The sequence below is a fragment of the Xiphias gladius genome, chromosome 5 (genome assembly GCF_016859285.1).
Source record: "Xiphias gladius isolate SHS-SW01 ecotype Sanya breed wild chromosome 5, ASM1685928v1, whole genome shotgun sequence".
In the NCBI taxonomy this organism is placed as follows: domain Eukaryota; kingdom Metazoa; phylum Chordata; class Actinopteri; order Istiophoriformes; family Xiphiidae; genus Xiphias; species Xiphias gladius.
In genome coordinates, this window is record NC_053404.1 from 20,792,035 (window position 1) to 20,810,830 (window position 18,796).

At 40.5% G+C, this 18,796-nt stretch overlaps 1 protein-coding gene and 1 long non-coding RNA gene across 2 annotated transcripts in view; one reads left to right on the forward strand and one right to left on the reverse strand.

The window, feature by feature from the left end:
- The window catches only part of LOC120789832 (E3 ubiquitin-protein ligase RNF31-like), a 25,534-nt gene continuing 6,738 nt past the window's right edge, over window positions 1-18,796 (forward strand). The window contains exons 1-18 of the mRNA XM_040126890.1: window positions 1-236; window positions 1,885-2,093; window positions 3,093-3,239; window positions 3,470-3,625; window positions 3,746-3,802; window positions 4,536-4,659; window positions 5,519-5,680; window positions 5,839-5,989; window positions 6,866-7,017; window positions 7,383-7,525; window positions 8,795-9,043; window positions 10,071-10,412; window positions 13,557-13,742; window positions 13,911-14,117; window positions 15,527-15,700; window positions 17,123-17,221; window positions 17,986-18,075; window positions 18,243-18,357. Of these exons, the coding sequence (XP_039982824.1) occupies window positions 1,890-2,093; window positions 3,093-3,239; window positions 3,470-3,625; window positions 3,746-3,802; window positions 4,536-4,659; window positions 5,519-5,680; window positions 5,839-5,989; window positions 6,866-7,017; window positions 7,383-7,525; window positions 8,795-9,043; window positions 10,071-10,412; window positions 13,557-13,742; window positions 13,911-14,117; window positions 15,527-15,700; window positions 17,123-17,221; window positions 17,986-18,075; window positions 18,243-18,357 (2,758 nt within the window). The 5' untranslated portion in view covers window positions 1-236; window positions 1,885-1,889. The remainder of the gene's footprint in view (window positions 237-1,884; window positions 2,094-3,092; window positions 3,240-3,469; window positions 3,626-3,745; window positions 3,803-4,535; window positions 4,660-5,518; window positions 5,681-5,838; window positions 5,990-6,865; window positions 7,018-7,382; window positions 7,526-8,794; window positions 9,044-10,070; window positions 10,413-13,556; window positions 13,743-13,910; window positions 14,118-15,526; window positions 15,701-17,122; window positions 17,222-17,985; window positions 18,076-18,242; window positions 18,358-18,796) is intronic.
- LOC120789835 overlaps window positions 18,228-18,796 on the reverse strand; it is a 17,196-nt gene continuing 16,627 nt past the window's right edge. The window contains exon 5 of the long non-coding RNA XR_005707466.1: window positions 18,228-18,338. This is a non-coding gene — a long non-coding RNA (uncharacterized LOC120789835). The remainder of the gene's footprint in view (window positions 18,339-18,796) is intronic.

Sequence of the window (18,796 nt, forward strand, 5' to 3'; positions counted from 1 at the left end):
GCGGAAAACGCAAAAACGCAAAAAGTGGAGTTCCGCGTTTGAAGCTAGCTCCAGAGCTACACACACGCACACGCACAAACACGCACACACGCAGAGTAGAAGCTCGGCGAGGGTAAGACTTTAACCACTTACACCATGGCAAAAACGCGTTTTTTTCATTAACGGGGGGCACAGAGACTCTCCAGCGGGACGCGGGACGACGGAACAGCCGTTGAAAGGAGCCTCGAAGACGACGGGTACGTAGTTGTAACGCTACATTTTTTTTTTTTTTTTTTAAAGTTTCGGTTTCCAGCAACGTGAATTGTTGTTGTCCGCTGCGCCTCCTAGCTTACAAACTCTTAGCTTCGGACACGCCGAAACTAACAGACGACACCGGTAACTCCAGTTGGACGAGATTTTACCGTTAAAAAACACACAAAAACCCCCCCCCCCAAAAAACCAAACACTTACAGTGTTGTCCGGTAGCGCTTATGATTTAATATTCGGCTGGACAGCTGTTTACTACCGTAACGTCACGGGGAGTGAAACTATTATTAGCCCGGACTTTCCCGTGGTGATATCAAGCTGTGATATTTACGGTTTAAAAGAGAAATGACTGAGGAGACCTTATCCCGAAGGAGCCCTGCTCTGCCGCTACCTGCTGACAACTTACACCTAGAACAAATGCCGGAGATGGACATTTGAAAAAAAATAAAAATAAAAAAATAAAAACGCGGTATGTTGTATTTGTCCTTTACTAGTGGCAGAATTGTCAAGTGTTCAGGTAGTTTGCGGATTTGAACTATTCCTCGCCGACGCCTTTGATTTTGAAAAGTGGAGAAAAATGCCACAGCGTGTACTCACTCGCTCAAACAGTTTACTCGGAATCTTAGGAAAGCAGAACCTCGGAGGTATTTTTACCAGAACTCCACATGCAGAAAAATGCCCCTGTGTCAGACTTCATTTTGTCATCATTTACTATAATACAGGGTGGCATCAATGGGAGTTTTGCTGCTGTAGCTGGTCCAGGTGGAGCTGACTTGAACCGCTTTATGAATTGCTTGGTGGGTTAGTCGATAACAGTGCCTTTATATTTTTCTGAGGCGGTCATACTGTAACTAGCACTGCTGTTAAATAAGTGTAGTACATTAAAAGGTACAGTATCTCCCTCTAAAATGTGGTGGAGACCATTGAGGATTTATAATGGATTTGCCCCCATCCAACAATATTTTTTTTTAGTTTTTTTTTTGTTTTGTTTGTTTTTTTGTACTTGTTTCTCGATTGCAGAAGTCTGTCATTGAAAGTGCAGATTTGTGTATTCGTGTGATGTCTTATAAATTGGAAAAAGCGACGTCCCAGATTTGACGCCTGCTCAGAGACAAAGCCAATTCTCAATAAAAGAATTACTGGCAAGACTGTCGTTAAGAGACGTTAATTTGCCTGAGTGATGCGAAGTTAAAATTACACGTTGCTTCCTCCTCTTAAACTGTATGTGTTGATCTGATGTGTTCATCTGAGACCACTGCGTTGAGACTGCAGAGATATATTTATTTTTCGTTTTTATTTTCTTTTTCCTTTCTCCACGGGCTCACGAACAAGTCCTCACCCTACAATCGTTTATTAAACCGTTCTTTATTTTGTAGATTAATTATGAATTGCTTGGTCCATGAAATGTCAGAAAATTGTTAAATGAAAAAAAGAGACAGGTTCCCGGACCTCAAATTGCTTGTTCTGTTTGACCAACAGTCCAGAACCCGGCTATATTCAATTTAATGTAAGATAAAACAGAGAAAAGCAGCAAATTCTCACATCTTAGGAACTGGAATGTGCAAATATCAGAATTTATTTTGTGATAAATGATTTAAACAAGGAACTGATCATCAAATTGTCAACCTCCCATTTCAGCGGCAATGAGCAGCAGCCCTCCGTCTGTACAGATGGACGAGGTCAGGAGGAGAGCCCTGTCCCTCCTCTCCTCCTCAGGTTTAGCCCAGGATGTGAAGGCTGAGGTCCAGACCATGGCCAGCATCGCTCTGCCTCTGTCCGAGAAGTACCGTCACCTTTCAGCGGAGGCCATGCTGAGGGAGAACGTGGCCAGCCGCAGCAGGCAGGAGGTAGAGTTTGTCTCTCAACTGATCCTGTTGTGCTGGTGATGCTGTGTCACATAGTATTTCCTGACATACAGTGAGCTAAACTTTTAAATTTCCTAATTTTACTGTGAAACTAAAACCAAAAAGAAGGAATGTTCATGTAAAGTTATGTTGCCGTGAGAGAAAAAGTTGGGAAAAAATTACATATTTCTTCAAATGTTAATGCACGGTTACTCTTTATTTCATGAACTTAAACAACAGAAAAAAAGTAAACAGTAATTGTGGCAGATGTCACAGCTTGTTCACACTTTTTTTTTTTTTAGGCAGCTAAGAGTCTTTCAATTCTCAATTGATATATTTTTATATTTTTCCACGGGTTTTCAGTGATGTTCAGATCAGGGGGACTGTGAGGGCCATTCCAAAAGCTTAAGCTTGTGGGTTTTGAGGTCTGCGTTGGATCGTTGTCCTTTAGTAGAAGCCAGGCTCCTTTCATTTTCACTTTCTCGACTGACTGCCGGACTTTTGCATCCACATGTTGCTGACACTTGGTGAAATCCATTCCTATCCGTATCTGTCCGTACAGTGTTTCTGTGCCACTGGCTGCCACATGATCCAGAGCAGAATATTTCCATCCCCATGCTGAACAGTCGGCAAAGGAGGGTTACTAAGTACTTTTTGCACTTGACACAATAATGGTTACATTTTTTTCAAGTTTTATAAGTACGTGAAATCAAAAGTAACAGTGCATTAACATTTGAAGAAAGACTAATTTTTAATATCTGTTTGCTGGAAACATGAGTGACATAAACCTTAAGACACACATAAAAAAACACCTGCTAGCGAATCTGGATCAATGACTTTTATATTTAGGATGTTTGTAGATAAAAAAACCTCAACTAACTCATTGTTGGAAGTCACAAATTTGTGGTTAAATGTCGGTAAACAGTTGACCCTAGCCTTTTATTAATGCGTAGTAGCCCTAATGACATTACTAACCTAGCAACTTTCTCTCTATTTTATCAGGTTATGGAGTCTTTGAGTAGACTGGTCAAGGCCTTGAGTATCCTGGAGAAGTATGGCTGTAACCTGACCTGCCCCACCAGGCCCAGGTACTGGAGGAGCGTCAAGCACAACAACCCCGTCTTCAGAACCACAGTGGATGCCGTCAAGGTGAGCAAATCTGTCATTTGGTGCAGATCTTCCCTTTTTACGGGACATTTTCAATGAAATTCTGCTTTGTGGCTTTGAGCAAGACTTTGATTGAGGTTTGAAGCTTTTGGTGCAAATGAGGCAGATTTTCTTGCAGAAAGTAACGTTAAAAGGAGAAAGTAAGTACAATGACTAACTCATTGGTGCGTAGCCTCTTAAACAATGATCTCAAACCTGGTTTCCTTCCACAGGGTGGGCGTAGAGTCCTCTATCTCTACGGTTACACCAATCAGCAGTTAGATGGCCTCAGTTTCCCGGATGAAGTCAGCGAACCGGATGCCGAGAAAGTTGCTGCAGTGACGCTGGAGGTCATGACCTTACGCACAGAGGTGGACATGCTCGTTAAGGTTCGTATTAGTGTGTGTAGTCAATCATCTGATTTGCTGTAAATATCTATGACCAGTAGTTTTTATTTTTGTGTGCAAGGAATTCACCATATTCCATTTCTTATGTCTGTGATTGTTTAGGGCACTCATCCTCACCTAGAAAACTTCAAAGATATCTTCCCATTTGTCATGCAGCAGGTCTGTACAAACATTTGCAGAAGCTTTATGCTTAAATTCTGTCACTGAATGTTTACATTATCCAAATCAACACTTCCACATCTACTCGAATGATCATAATCTTACTTCACAACTCACTATATAATCTACTAAATAGTTTTTATACTTATATTTTCATATTCATACCTAATGGTATTTCATTGTTTTTATTCAATTGCTTTCTTTCTTGTTAAATTTGATACTGAACATTGTACATTTGATACTTTTGTATGGCTATTTTATACTGTGGTATTTTATTTTTATTTTACTGTATTAGGAGGAGGACACAACGACCGTAAATCTCTTTTGAGTCTTAAATTTGATACCAGCTCCTGAAAAAAAATTACATGGAATAAAAACATTACTTTATTTGGATTCACACATTTTGTCGTATAATAGTCGCCAGTGACGGTGAACAGAATATCATAAATAAAAATGCAAAATAAAGGCCAACGCCTGTACATTTTCTGCAAAGTAAGTGTGATGTAAAACACATTCAATAATATAAAACAATCAAAAACTACACGAAAAATAAAAGGATTTGGTTCAGCGTGGACGCTGGAAAAAACTACATATATTAAATCTGTAAATGCAAGTTTTAAATTTGTCAGTGCTGATACTTCATGCAGCACTGTGGTGATCGTAGTGAGCTACAGCCTCCATTCATCCAGTTTAAAGTGTAAAGAGTATTTACTGCGATGCTGTTTTCTTTCAGGATATGATGGTGAGTGACTCTGTGGTTATGCTGCCTGGAGAGGAGCAGCACGGAGACAAACCCCAGGTCCTGTCTCCTTCGCCCGTTTTAGAGAGACACCAAGAGATGAAATCGTTTTCCACAGGTCTCTTGGACTTTTTCTTCGCCAGTGTGTGACTAAGAACAGTCAGCCGGGTTTCTTTTACAGAGAGTCTCTTGAATCCACAAATTTAGATTTTAGCCCCATTTGGACAGGATTAAAAATAGAGGGGGAGGTAGGGAATTAGATATTCACATTGGCTCCTCAGTAATTTAAGTCCTCGTTGCGGACGGGATTTTAACCATCGCAAAATTGCAGGATATGGTCTGGGATAGACATGGACATTCAGCAGGACAAAGCCCAGGAGAAAGCCAGTACCTACCTGTTGCTGACATTCTTTTATGGGGTCTTGCTCTCCTGATGGCTTCTTTCTGTCATCATTATTGGTTCCCAAATAAGTCTTTATGTTGATTTGAAAATGTTTCCATCTATAAAATTCATTAAAAAAAATTCTGATTCAGTCCATTTTCCACATTAAAGGCAGATTAAAGAGAAAAGTAAGTAAAAGTTAACGGATAGCAGGTCTTTCCGCTGGTAAAACTCAGAAATCCACTTTAAAATACCAGGTCGTCGCACTGGATGGGATTTAAATTACAGGGGGACGAGCCAGTTCACAGAAACACAGTAGGCAATTTTGATTGTAATTATTGCTGGGCTTGAGGTGAAAAATGACCCAAATACGCGCTCCAGACAGGATGAAAGTCACCGACACGCACAGGTAATGTTAAGATCACCCCACCTCCCCCAGAGAAAGAAATCCAGTCCATATGCATCTTAAGTCTACCACTGTGTTTTCTTCATTGAATACTGCCTTGGAATTCACATGTTTACTCTTTATTCATTTGCACCAGTAACACTGAACAGTGCAGCTAGAGGCCCAGCTAAGTACCTTCTCTGTCTCCAGACTCACCTGCTGTGGGTGACTGTAATTTGTGTGGCAGCGCTTCGTCTCTGGTTTGCCCATCTTGTGACAATCGACCTTTTTGCGACGCATGTGACGACCTCTTCCACCGCCACCCCTCCAGAGCCAATCACAAGAGAGACAAAATACAGAAAACCAAACAGGGTATGCCACTCTGCAGCAGGCTTTAAAACAGGAACACGTTAGGAAACATCTTACAAAAGCTAGAAGTTAGTTTTTGTTGCTGTCTGTGGCTTTTCACCTTGTATTTTTTGTTTTGTGTGTGTGTGTGTGTGTTTTTATTTTTTTTTTTGCACCCAAAGAGACCTGCAGTATCTGTGGCATTTCGGCTGTCCACGCTCAGTGCTCCACCTGTGTCCAGAGACTGTGTCTGAACTGTGACAGGCTCTTCCACTCTCACCCTGACCGCAAGGGACATAACAGAACTGTCGTTACACCAGCCAAAACATCCAGGTGAGCAGAAAAAGGAAAATAATCGGACTCACCGGGAACACACTGAGATGTTAGAAGCCTTTTACTGTCTGATTTACTGATTTGCTTTCTCATTTGGCAGCAGTGTGGTAAAATGATCAGAGTGGTGGTAATGTTAATGAGGTCACAGGTTTATTTGCTCACCATTTGTCCAGCACCGTGGATAAAAGTTTCAGCTTGTTGTCTAAAATATAAATAAAACCGTTTCCATGGTCCTCCAAAAAGATCTTATGCAAGAATTTAAAATCTCCCCCTCGTATGAGCAATGATCAGCAAACCTAAAAACCTGAGCAAAGCTGGATGCAAAAAACGTAATTTGCTCCAGAAAACTCTCTTATCTCATGAAGGATAACTGTCGGAGATTCAGTGTTCAGTGAGATGTACTCCACCAGCATCCTATGGAGGAACAGAGCAGAGCTCGGTAAAAAGGCCTTTTTAAATGTTTTACTCGACTCAGGTTGAATAAACTTCAGCAGGAGTTAAAGCTGATTTCTTTTGCAGATTTTAAATGTATTGGTTCGATCTGAGTCAGAGGTGGATTTTAAGGTTGCCTTGGCTTATTGTTGTGTTTTAGCTTTTATTTAATGCTTTATCCTTATTCTTTTAATTGCAGTCTTGCAAGTTTCATGTTTGTCTAACCGTAGGATTTATTGTAATATGTACACAGCGCTCAAATGCAAAAGAAAGTGAACTGATCTCGCTGGACCACCTATATGAATACAGATTTAGTGAATGAATGAATAATGATCTCCAGCAAGATGTTTGCAGTGCTTTTAAAGGAGGGAGAGGGGCAGCGTGGGAGGGATATCTACACTGTACCCTAAATGTAATTTTTATTGCTTTTCTGTCGTCTTTCAGTCCATCTCTGTCACCCTGGGACTGTGCTCACTGCACTACGGTGAACGAGATGCGAGCCGTTCTCTGCTCAACCTGCGAGCGGCCTCGACTCGCCACGGCTGCGTCCACCGTTCAAGAAAACCCCACGTCGGCGCCTACATCACCAAACACAGGTGAGACTTAGACGCCATAACAATGTACGTTATTCATGCAGCACGTTAAATTGGATAAAGTACAGCACAATAAAATAAGACAAAAGACTGAAATAAACCAATACAACAGATAAGAAATACTAGGACTTAAAAAAATATACAACTATGCGCTAAATCTCTACCAGATGTAGAAGAGCTCATTAGCTGTTCACGTTAATTTTGCCTGGGAAAAATTACATTTGGCATGTTTCAGCAAGGTTGTAAAAACCAGCACCTGGAAAATGAAGGTGTGATGACAAAATATGTTGCCGACGTAAGGAAACGAAGTTATCGTATGAAGCAGCGGAGCAGTGAGAATGTTGTTGTGTCTGTGTTCGATCCCGCAGAGTGGCAGTGTAAGAGCTGCACGGTGGTGAACCCAGGCAGCAGCATCCTCTGTGAGGTGTGTGAGCGCCCCCGTCTGGCCACTCGCCCGCCTGTCGCCCCAGTGCTGTCCAACCCAGGATCTCTGACTGATACTGGAACAAAGGTTTGTCTCTCTGCTGTTGTTTATCCCCCTTCTCAGTCTTTCTTTTGCCGGGCACTAATACTGCAAGTGTTTGGGGTTCCCACCTCTGACAAAAAAATGTGCACCAAGTGGCACATGTTAAAGACATCCACCAAGGTTTTTGTGGTTTGTGCTGTTACTCAAATTACCCGTGAAGTGATTATGGCAGAGTCCCCGAGATGTCTACAAAAGATACACCGTCTGATGTGATAATTTAACTTTTTTCAAGCAAGTACTTTTCATTATGGGGGTACCAAAGCTATTTAGTACTGTAGTTCAATAAAGCTGGGAGACTTACAGAAAGACGTAAAGTTAAAAGTGAAGCAGCAGAGGACAAGACATCCTGACTTTTAGTCCCTAGTGTGAGTTGAGCTCCAAAAAAACCATGCAGCACCACAGTAGTTCTGAAACAGTTGGTTTGAAATAGAGTCAAGTCAACTGTCGGAAAATTAAGAAACAACAGTTTTGATCAGTTTGATCAGAACTTTCCCACCAGAGCAGGTCATCTTTGCAGCAAGACAGCGTAAAAACAAAAACATGAAACTTGAAACAAACACAATAGAAACTCAATTAGACAACTCAAGATATTAAAATCGATGGTACAATGCACACAATTCAGAAAAAAGTAAAGGGGGTATAATAAAAGTTAGGAAAGCGGCAACGTGAGGAATAAAAATGAGAAAAATAAAATGTCGAGCTGTGTGAGGAAACCAGAGAGGCTTGTAAGTTTATAATGTATTAGGATTTAGAGCACTTATTGCACAAATGGGATAAATGACAAATGCTTTTTTTCTGACATTTTATAGACTAAACAAAACAATCATTAGTTGCGGCACTACTCGATAGCATCTCCTCAATCGACCCTCTATGCCGGGTAAATGTCCACATCTTTGTAACTCCATTCGCCATGCGGAGATAACCCTGAAAACAACATTAGGGTGAGTCTTTTAGTCTTTGGAAAGCTCCCTCAGAAATATGGAAGACATTATAGAACTGCTTTCACATGATGAGAAAAGTGATCATGACGAGTCCCCTTTCATGACAGAGTTTGATCTACTGTAAGTACTTTCGATCACTTATTTATCTCATTTATCTTATTTAAAACTGCTGAAAGTCACTGTGTTGAGGCGATGCTGCCGCCTTTTTTCCTTTGGTATATTCTTTAAAGGCATCTCATACATATTTTTGTCTACATTTCTCTACCTAACATGTATAATTTTTTTTTGTCTTTCTTTTCTTTCTCTTTCACAGGGAAACTGGACTTGCCAGTTTTGCACCTATGTGAACACCAAGCCCATTGTGGTGTGTGAGATGTGCAACCTGTCGTGTAAAGACTCTCCTGGCGATTCTGTGCCCCAGTCTCTTCAGCAGACTCCGTCCAGCACCAAGGATCCGCCTCAGCCCGGTGCGAGGCCCGTTCCGAAGCCCAGACTGAACATGGAGATGAAGAGGCAGAAGATGATGAGGGAAGACGGACTCAGCCTCATCCACCAGATCAGAGTAGGTCTTCGTCCGAAGAATCGTACACAACCATAACCAAATTTTAAAGACTAAAGTCTTTCTTTTTTTAAGAAATTAGCGGGGAGACTTTGGTCTGTCAGCTCAGAAAGGTAAACTGTGATTGGATTAACACGTGCATCTGTTGCTCTGCTCTACACTTCCAAGAAAAAACGGTTAACCCTGAAACAATAAAACGTGCAGATCATTTTCTCAAATAATCTATTAATTGTTTGGTCCATTAAATATCGGAAAATGATGAAAAGAGAAAAATTGACAGGAGCCCAGGTTGACCCCTTCAGATAGGGTTTTCTCTTTCTCAACCAGCAGTCCAAATACCAATATAATTTACTATAATGTTAAACAGGGAAAAGCATCAGATCTTCACATTTGACAAGCTCTCACCATCAAATCTTTGGCATTTTCAAAAATGCCAAAGATTAGCTTGTTCCAGTTTCTCAAATGTGAGAAGTTGCTGTTTTCTCCATTTTATATCCTTGTGAATTGAATATATTTGGGTTTTGGACAATTGTTTTCCATTTTCCCCTGTTTTCTGACATTTTATAGACCCAATAATTAACATTTTAATCAGAAAAATACTCTGCGGATTAATAAACCCTAATTTATTTGCATTGCTAAGCCCAGAGGAGTGATTGTGGGGTGGGCTAGGATTGTTTATCTGCCTGTGGGAAGCCCCAGGATTCATTAATAGACTAAACGATTGATCAATTAAGTAAAACAATTACCAACATAAGCGTCACTAGGTTATTTTCATCATCAATTAATCTGCAGATTATTTTCTCGATTAATAGATCAATCGTCTGTTCGATAAAATGTCAGAAAATAGTGAAAAATGCCCAAGTCTACAACTGTCTTGCTTTGTCCGACCAACAGTCCAAAACTCAAAAATAAAAAACCTTTTAACTACTTTTTACTTACTTCTACGTTTGCTACTACATAAACCCTGACAATCTGAAAGTTTAAACTAGGCAATATTCGGTGTTTTTACTTTACTGCATCTCTCCCCTAGGAAGCAGAAAAGCGAGGGGTCAGCCCAGAGGAGGTGTACGCAGCCCTCTGCATGTGCGGCGGCAGCAACATCAACCCCTGCGATTGGCTGACATCAGAGCTGCCTCACCTGCTGGATGAAATCTGCGCCATGGCAGCGTCCGTCCAGCTAAACTACAAAGCAGGGGATTCTGGGATACAACCCGCGGTGGAGAGGGACGGAGAGGAGTCGGAGGAGAGCGGTCCCAGCGCCACAGGTGAAGACGTGAAGCTGTCCAGAGCTGAGGCCAAGCTGGCGTGGTTAGCAGCGGGAGGGGACACTGAGAGAGCTGTGGCACAGCTGCTGAGAGACCGACAGGTCAAGGTAGGAAAATTAAGCCGTTCACCAGACATAAGTAGTCAAGGTTGTGTGAAGACTGAGTCTGGTACAGACCAAAACGCACCTAAAGTAGCGTCCCACGGGTGGGACAGTGTATTCTAAAGGGCTAAAAGTAGCTACTTAAACACAGCTTGCTCACTCACAGTGATATATTCCTACTAGAGCTGCAGCCGTTCTAGCTGTAATTTCTACATCTTGCATCATCGTCTTTAAACCTTTTCCATCAATGCTTGTCCTCTCAGAGCAGATTTGCTTGAGACGCATTTCATTTCAGAAAGCTGTCCAGCAGACGACTGACATGCTCCCGTCCTCGTTCAGACGTAGGGATGGGTATCCTTACAAGTTTTTAGATTGTAGTGCAGATATAATAACCTGACTTTTGGTGCCAATACTAAAGCGATACTGTTTTTTTTCTGTTTTCTAAGCACCTGCCTACAAAGTGTCTAACACTTTTAGTAGTTTATAACTTACCTTAAATATTTTTCTTCAAACTATTTTTTTTTTTTTTTTTTTATCCCATTTAACAATAGAAGCTGAATTTCTCAAATGTTAAATGTCATCTAAAAACTAGCAGCCATACAAGAACTGAAAATATAATAGTTCAAAATTGACTGAGTTTTGATTTAAATAGGGAACAGATCAAAGAATAAGTAAAAACAATTAGGATGGTTGATCTGCCATCTGGTTTCCTTATTATTCAATTCATCATTTTGCCTGTAAGTGTCAGAAAATAATAACAAATTGCATTTCAAAATTTTCCAGAGGTCAAAGCAACAACTTGTTTCATCCAACAACAGTCAAAAACCAAATAAACTCTATGTATAGTGATTATAAAAAAAGAGAGCAGCAATTCCTAAAGATTGAGAATGAAGCTTGAACCAGTGTTTAAATTGTTTTTCCAGCAAAAATGTCAAACTATTAATTTAGGGCTGCAGCTAACGGTTATTTTCATCATTGATTAATTGATTGTTTTCAGAAATAACTGGTTAACTGTTTATACTATGAAATGTCATAAAACGGTTAAGTATTCTCATCATAATTACTTAAAGCCCTAGATGACATGTTTAAATGTCTTGCTTTGTCCGTCCAACAGTCCAAAAACCCTACGATATTCAGCTTAAAATGATATAAAACAGAGAAATCCTCACATTTGAGAAGCTGGAGCTATGAAATGTGACGGAAATCTTGCGAGCTTGTTAACTTGGGATGGGAGAAGTTTCGGGAGAACCAGATGTCTTACACAGAGACATTTACTGGAGCTCAAAGCATAATTCTGAAGGTTATTGTCCTTGCAGGGACGTGTTTTAAACCCATACAAAACTTACTGCACGGCTATTCTTCACGGGACCACTGCGACTATCCACACGTGTGCGAAGATTTCATTGCGGTCCAAATCCTAGACAATGAATCACGTTCACCTAATTCACGTCGTATATTCCGTGAAAAAACCCCATGTCCTCCCCAAGGATAAAAGGACTGTTCATCCCGTGACCCTGAAGGGCACCAGTGGTACGAGCGTTCACTCCCTGGAACGGAGAGGCTCGGTTCATCGTATCTTTTAAAGAGCGTAGAGCCGGGGACTGGGAGACAACCGCGGTTGAGAGACAGACAATGAACTACTGCTTTTGCTTTCAGAGGAAATGATTGGCAAAACTCTAATTAATTCATATTATCAAAATGGTTATAAACTGATTATCACTATAATACTTATTCAGGCACCGTATCTGAGATTTCTACAAAACTTTTTATTTAACAAATGGGGCCAAAGTTCTCTAACGTTAAATGTTGCTGTACAAGAACTTTGTCTTAATAAAATAATCTTAAAGGAGTAGGCATTTTATTTAAATCAAGACCTTTTGATCAAATAAGTAAACAAGCTTATAAATCATTACTAAGTCATATCATTGTTTATTTATTTTGATTACATTTAAAAGTTCACCCAAACAAGAGTAAAATTTGTAAAAAGTTTACGACAGTCGTCAACAGATTCCAGATTCTCGGCACCTTTTTATTTTGAAAGTACAGTGATAAATGGCTCTAAAAACAGTCGTTAGAGAGCAACTGCAGCCACTGCAGCAATATATCTTGATCTACTCTTTTACAAAAAATAGTGCAGATACACTGGTGTAGAGGAAAGCTACCGGAGGACGCGGAGAGTGTGTTTTATTCCTGCATGCACAGGTACACAAGCCGGTGCAGAGTCTCAACAGGTGTCTGTGGTGAGGACGATAAGAGGCTCTCTACAGCTGAAAAAAACTCGACGTCTCTGGACTGTCTCCTCCAGTTTTTTTTTTTTTTTTGACCTTGAAAGATAACTCACAACAAAGACGGTCTGTGGAGTCATACGTGGGAGTGTTGCACGACCCTCTTGACCCTGGTTAATGAGTAGCGTGCAGAAACTCCAAACTGGAGGACGCAAAGGAAACTTTCAAACTCAGGGTAGGAGGTGTAACATGTCTGGGGTTAGGAAAGGCCTCACATATCAAATATTTAAGATTTATGTTTGAAGTAATTTAGGAACAGTAGCTATTTTACAGGGTTTGTCCACCAGAGAACACTGGCAAGTTCCTCATCAAAAATGTTTATGTTTACGTTATGTGTTTGTTAAATAACACAAATAAGTGGCAGGTATCTGTAGAAGCAAATAACTGCCTTTATGACTTGTATCATATCAGCACCTGAATACCTAGTATTGAAATCTTTAATTTCCCTTTTTTTTTTTTTTTTTTTTGTCCGACCAAAACCCAAAGATACTCAGTTTAGCATCATATAAAACAGAAAAGCACCAAATCCTCACAATTTAGAAGCTGGAGCCAGACGGTGTGTTTGCCAGTCCTGCTTCATAAATGACTCAAACAGTTAACAGATTATCAAAGTAGCTGCAATTCATTTTTGGTCAGTCTATTCATCGAGTAATCGTGAAACGTTGAAACCTAAGACTTTTTATGGCTGCACCATTCCATCAAATTTAAATATTCCATCAAATATTCTTTTATTAAATATTGAAGATTTCTTGGCATCATTATCGGGATATGTCCTGCGGAAGTATTCACGCGGGGATGTATCGCGTCTTTGCTGTAAACATCGATCCGTAAGTTCCCTCCCTGTCGTGTGTGTCTCTGTCTTCAGATGAGGGAGCTCCACTCTCTGGGCTTCAGGGATGTGGCCCAGTGTGAGGAGGCCCTGCGGCTGAGCGGAGGTGAGGTTAAAGGGGCTTTGTCTTTGCTTCAGCGCCCTCTCCTCGAGCCTTTCCACCAGCGTATCTGGACCGACCAGCCCGAGCCACCGATCGACCCCAAACACCCGGACAAACAGGTCAGTCCGCGGCAATTTACCCGAGTGCTTTTCGTGTGAACACCTTGTACCTGTACTGGCATGGGAATGATGGGTTTTTACGCACTGTAAAGAAACGTGTCGTTTTTCTGTCGAATCCACCTTCTTTTTACGAGTAAACTCCTCGCCGTCCTCGTTCGTTCCCCGCAGAGGATGTGCCGGCGCCTGCTGGCGTTGTACGACCTGCCCAGCTGGGGACGCTGCGAGCTCGTACTGTCGTTGCTCCAGGAGCCGGGTGTCACTTACTCCCTGGAGGACGTAGTGCAAGCTGTGAAGGAGTCGCATGACAAGGATTTCATCAGGCGTCTCCTCAACAACGAGTGCCCCTGCTGCCTGTACATCTTCCCCCGCAGCAAGGTGGGTCAGTGAAAGTGACGGTCCAGAGTGTGCACTGCCGGGGGGTGTAAGCGTGAATCTGCAGGTCATACCGTAAGACAGGTTCACAGTTCTTATGTCTGTCCGCTGTATGAACAGTGCAGCAAGTTGTGCTTGCCGTAGCCATTCCTCCTGTTCACGCCGGCCGTTATCTGTGCTGTTTTAGGTTCAGCACCTTGTGCTTGTCTGCACTTGTGACTTAGAGGAAGAGCGGATCACATTTTATGACCAACTGACGCAGAAAACCAGGTCATTCCACTGCGTTATTCTGGAACATGTTCAGTTGATTCCGTTAACTCTGAAGCCTCCTCTTTCCTTCAGATAAGAAGGAAGGAATGATTACTGCGGCGTTCATATAGGCACCTTACTATTGATTTAAGACAGACATTTGACAAATTGAGAACCTATCCTTTAAGTATTTTTATTTCTTATCTGAAACTATGCAGCCTGTACGGTACGGTTTTATTTCACATTTTAACGTGACTTCTTTTCATCTACCTCCCGGCCACCTTCATATAAACTGTTTTTATATAGATAGTAAACAGGAGGAACTACTCTGAGTGACATGGTGAAGCAATAAACAGGCACAAAACTTTGCATCTGGGATATTTTTAGTAGGTGTGTGATGAGGAAGTAGAACATGCAACCATGTTCCATGCAAATTATCCCCCCTCATAAATTTTCATACTTCTTCAATCAATCCATCAAATTAGGTTTTACCGCCTAGCTGTAATACACAAATTCAGGATTTATAGCATATCGGATGTTGCAGAAATTGGACAGTCATCCGTTGTGTTTTACTCTTCTGGGTGGAAGGCAGCAAAGCTAACCACTAAGCAACTGTGCTGCGAGGAACTAATAAAAATACAGAGGCTTACCAAAGAATTAAAAATTCAAGAGCTTTAATGTGAAAATATTTAGAGTTAGAGCCCATGAGCCCCTTTCAATAGCATTAAAACATTTGTGTCTGCTTTTGATTTGATATGATTTAGTATCGTGGATGTTTCACTGCATAAAGTTCTTTTTCTAACTGTTTTATCAAACCAATAATCAACAATGATTGATTACCCTTGATTTGGCATAGATCTGCTGCTGGCAGCCCAACTGTGACTGAGAGTTAATCTTAACAGATGAAACAGTTCAAATATTTGTGCCTAAAAGAAAACAGTGGACACATCAGACCCTGAAACACTTTATTTTGACAGAAAATAAATAAAAAAAGCAATAATTAAATACTCAAAGCGTTATTTTGAATTTGCTTGACACATACAGAACAATTTTCTTTTATTTGCATATTTGAATAAAATGCACGGACCCACAATATCTGCCCTCATCCGCGAAGGAGTTCAACATTTAATAAGCAGCTGTTAATTTCTTCTTCTCTCTTCCAGATGCAGTCCCTGACTTCCTGTCAGTGCTCAGTGTGCCACGAGTGTTTCGGGCGGCACTTCACCATAGCTGTGAGAGACAAACACATCAGAGACATGGTGTGTCCCGTCTGCGGAGAGCCCGACATCAATGACCCCGAACAACTGGACAGCTACTTCTCCACGCTGGACATACAGGTGAACTGAGAAAGAGGAACATGGTGAAATCGAGGGTTTTTGTGCCTGTTTTTAACAAGCGTTCTGTTTGGCCACTGTCCCTCAGAAAATTTCACTTTAAATTTTATATATATAGAGATAGAGATAGAGAGATATATAGTGATAGATAGCTAGAGAGAGAGAGACATACATTTTTTTTTTTTAAATTAATGTCTTTCACATAAAACGTCATGAAATCCATCTTCATCCCTTTACATTTTATTTTTTTTTTTGTTTAATCGTCCTTCAGTCGAAACTGCAATTGGGAAGCTCTCACTGTTTGTTTAAGATGTTTCTCAAAAGTAGATGAAGATGTTCAGACTGTCTAGTGGGGATATGCATGAGTGACTGAATTAGTTTGGGGGGGGGGAGTATGAAAAATCTTAAAACCTAACATTGAGATCAGAAATAAAATAATATAAGTTAACGTACTAGTCTGTAGTGTCCTGATACTATCGACAGTTAAAATATTATTATGATGGAAAAGGGGAGTTGATGATTCACGACAATGAGAAGAGGAAGCTAATCAAACTCGTTTCTTTTTCACTATAAACAGTTTGTTAAAATGTGAGGACTATGCACTTGCCAATGCAGCATTGTAGTAATTTAGAAATGGATCGATTAGACTACAACACGCTGCAAGCTACTGGTCATAACAGACCAACAAGCCCCAGAAAAAAGGTGTGTCTCGTGGATTTGACTTTGCATTTGTAGGAACAAAGTTGTGATATAGACGCACGACAAAAGTCAAGACAGCCATATAATACTAAAGTGTAAAACACTTTGCTTTTAAAAGCAGTGCACAAACATTTAATAGATGGTTTATAACACACTATAATGTACATACTTGGATATTTAAAATTATTTTTTCCTGATCGTGTGGTTTATACAAGGAATAACTGCACTTTACCTGCAAAAAGCAACTCTTACATTTTTTTTTTCAAAGAATCTTCCAAAGAAAATAGATGCATTTCTCCATCATATATTTTTGAGCAGCACTGACACATACAAATTATGAGGAAAAAAAAAAGTATAAATAAACAACAGAGCCATTTCTTCCTGTATAAGGTTAATATATGTTTTAAAGTATACCGTTGCGTTTACGGTCAAACATCACTGCATCTTAAAGAGAATAAAAATTGGACGGAGGAGATGTGGTTGAGCATTTTTAGTGGAAACAATAATACCAATGTCAGTACACAGAGGGAAAGCTGAGTCAAATGTTGACCAAATTCCTTTCTTTTAAAAAAAAAAAAAAAAAGTGAAATTACAGGGAACTAGTATCAAAACACAGATGAAGTGAACTGCAACAGGTTACGAAATGAAATGACCTGAAACAACATGTTGGATTGTTCTTTTCACTTTTGCTTTGAACAGTAAAGTAGTAACATTTTGTTTTTCCAGCTGCGGGACTGCCTGGAACCTGATGTGTACGAGCTGTTTCATAAAAAGCTGACCGAGCATGCCCTCATGAAAGACCCAAAGTTCCTCTGGTGCTGTCATGTGAGTTCCCCCAAACTTAAAAAAAAAAAAAACAGTCCACTTGTTCTTCCTCTGTCCGTTCCCACAATCTGATTTCCTCCTCCATGTGTAATTTAGATGCTTTTCATACTCGCCTACTGCCTTTATTTATAGCTCTGTTGCGCTTCCTGAGTTCAGTGTACTTTGACATGTTCTTTCATTTAATGAACACACACACTAGTTTATTTTATCTCAGGCCCACGTCCACCAAATATGGATTCACCCTCCGCTGGAAATAGTCCTCAACAAAAGCAGCATTTCCTCCTGATGGTTTTGTTGTGTTTTAATCTTCAGTAGGAACCAGTGGCCTTGGAGCTGAGTGCCACAGATAGAGTAGGGAAGTCAAAGTATTAAGAGACTAACACATTATTGGTTTTGGTCTTTTAATGGTATTTATCGACAATAATACAAAGATTTATTTTATAATTCACCAGCCTTATCAACAAATTCTCTTTATTTAGGTTTTTTTTTTTTCCTGGCATTTGCTAAACTTATTTACATTTCTTCAAGCTGAGGCGGGGGAAATTAATTCAAAGTTCAGCAGATTTTAAGTGAAGCTACTGCAGGCATTTTACATTTCTACAGAGTTTACTGATGAAGTTAAGAGGGGTATAAATGTTATAAATAGAATTTATTTGAAAAAAAGCATACATAGAAGGGGATGCTAAATATTACACTGGAATAAGTTTTTATGATGCATATTTACATACAGTAACCAACGCGTCTCCTTTTTCTATCTTCGTCAGTGCACCAGCGGGTTTATCAACGATGGAGACCAGCTGAAGGTCACCTGCATGTCATGCCGGAAAAGCTTTTGCGCTCAGTGCAAGAAACCCGTGAGTATTAGCACTGTTACCACTTCTCCTCGCATGCGGGGGTCATCGGGCTGATCTTACATGTGATTTTAAAAATAAAAAAAACAATGAAATGAAAAGGTTCTGTACAAGCTTTGACATTGAGCCTTGAAACACGGGCACTCGTGAACTCCCCTCTCTGGTCTCAGTGGGAGCCCCAACACCAGGATCTGTCCTGCGAGCAGTTCCAGCAGTGGAAGAGGGAGAACGATCCGGAGTACCAGAGGCAGGGCCTGGCCGGCTACCTGAGAGACAACGGCATCAGTAAGGCTCACCACGAACGTTACCTTAAACCACGACCGCAAGTTTCATTTCAGTATTTTTCCCCTCATCGCTCCAACAGTGTTTGTACATCAATCAACCCCAACCACCGCAGACCACAGTGTTTAAGTTCCCTTCCTAACACTTCATTGTTGTTACTGGCTTGACCTACTCATTCACTGACCAGAATGTTTGTCCTTAATCTCACTTTGCTTTTGACCTGTTTAGGAGTTACCCAACTTTAAAAGTTTTTTTTTGAGGTATTTGTGCTGAAGCTGAGGAAAATATTGTATTATGTACTCAACTACATTCATTTGACAGGTATAGTTATTAGTTACTTTTAAGATTAGGGCTGTAACTAATGACGATTATTGATTAATCTGCCAATTACTTTGATCTACGGTATAAAACAATAGAATACAGGGAAAAATTGCATCCATCA